This window comes from Nanorana parkeri, unplaced genomic scaffold (assembly GCF_000935625.1).
Source record: "Nanorana parkeri isolate BGI_ZX_2015 unplaced genomic scaffold, ASM93562v1 scaffold166, whole genome shotgun sequence".
NCBI classification, from domain to species: Eukaryota; Metazoa; Chordata; class Amphibia; order Anura; family Dicroglossidae; genus Nanorana; species Nanorana parkeri.
In genome coordinates this window covers 494,486-496,309 of record NW_017306434.1, presented here as the reverse complement: position 1 = coordinate 496,309, position 1,824 = coordinate 494,486, and the positions used below count along the sequence as shown (strand labels likewise).

General features: G+C 49.5%; 1 protein-coding gene across 1 annotated transcript in view; it reads left to right on the top strand.

Annotated features, from left to right (window-relative positions):
* Window positions 1-1,824, top strand: part of LOC108785534 — a 36,090-nt gene that overhangs the window by 24,462 nt on the left and 9,804 nt on the right. Inside the window, exon 4 of the mRNA XM_018554622.1 lies at window positions 1,349-1,496. Within this exon, the coding sequence (XP_018410124.1) occupies window positions 1,349-1,496 (148 nt within the window). The remainder of the gene's footprint in view (window positions 1-1,348; window positions 1,497-1,824) is intronic.

Genomic DNA, 1,824 nt, shown 5'->3' with positions numbered 1-1,824 from the left:
TTTGGGAGAAGAGGGGGGGGGGGGGGGGGGGTCGCTGTTCTCTATAATGCCAGGAGCGGTTTATCTGCAGCGATGGCACAGATAAACAATGGACCCCAGCGACCTCCATCAGAGGGGGGTATAGTATCCTTGTAGCGTATCTGGCAGCCAAGGCGCTTAGTGGGAACGTGGCGGCCTCAGAACACCTCGCCGGGCCGTACATCACAGGCCGCATCTTTCATCTAAAGGGCAGAGGGAGGCCCAGGAACGTGACGAACACAACAATACACCGTATGAAAGCAGCAGGAGACAGGGAGAAATATCACGGGGTTATCGCAAAATGTCACTAAGCCCCACAAAGAGCCACAGGAAATACATCAAATATTGAAATGGAGCCGCGTGTATAATGAGCGTCTGCGTGGGGCCCATGCTCTGATCGCGTCTCCAGAAACATGCTCGCCCGGGAGGGATCAGTCTCAGAGTGACAGGATGATGAGCCGATCGAACGCAGAATGAAGAAAAAAAAGCAATTAGCTGAGCGGATTCTGTTGTTATTTTCTGCTATAAAACCTCGTCTGTCAGAGCGTCTGGCTGGAAGAAATGTGTGTTGCCCCTAGCAACTCATCAACTCCAAGGCGATGAGAGATGACAAGTGTTTTTTCTTCCCCCTTTGGGCATCAGGAAAACATTGTGACGGGTTGTTATGATTCATTTCACTCATTTATAGGACGCTGACACTTTTTTCTGCAGCCGGTTGCAGAGAATGATGGACTGTTGGCATCGGCGTCTGTCGCACCAAAGAGCTCACAATCTACTGTCAGTAGGAGGACAAAATTGTGGGCCAACCAATGGACTACTAATTGTAGCACCATGAGAGAGATTACCCCTGTCTCGGGGAGGTCTTGACTGAGGACAGGAGGGGAAATTTCCCTATGGTAACACAGGGGACAGGAAGTGAGGGGAAACCTTCCTAATAGTGATACAGAGGACAGGAGGTGAGGGGAAATCTCACTATGGTAACACAGAGAACAGGAAGGTAGGGGAAATCTTCACAGTGGTGATACAGAGGACAGGAAGTGAGGGTAAATCTTCCTAATGGTAACACAAAGGGCAGGAAGTGAGGGGAAATCTTCCTAATGGTGATACAGAGAACAGGAAGGTAGGGAAAATCTTCCCAATGGTGACTCAGCAAATAAATCCAGCAGAGGTTCTTACCCTTCCAAGTTCCTTTTGACCAACATTGAAGAACTCCAGGCAAAATTAACCCTTGCAATGGGGCTTCTTTGCCATTGTGTTGTTATCTGTCACCCTGGCGGTTGGTACTTTCGCATCTTGTCTTACATTTTATGTTTTTGTTTCTTCCCTGTAGATCTGCAGGACATCTACTTCCAGAAGGTGCACTCCTGGTACACCAGTGTGTCTGACATCTTGTATGCTGAGGAGGGTTCTACGGTGGAGGTGAAGTGTGCCGCCACGTCTTCCCGCGATCCACTCTACGAGTGGAGTCAGGAGGTGAGTGAGGACAATAGACACAGGCCTCCAAATACGAGCAAGATGCACAGCCCAAATAAGTGCATCACCCATAGCAGCCAGACAGGCCAGGTCGGTGGGATAAGTGGGAAATGAATTCTGATTGCCAATGGCTCTTCTCCTTTATGTGTAACAAGAAAACAAGAGCTATAGATATTCTGCAGAGAAGCAGCAGGACTGGTACACCAAGAGGGTCTGCTACATCTACTGCTCAGCTGGGCAAGGTGGTAGGGCTACAGAAATAGAAGAGGCAGAAAATGCTATTGGGCCCATTGGCTACTGAGCACTAAGCCCTTATTCTGGACACTCCCCCCC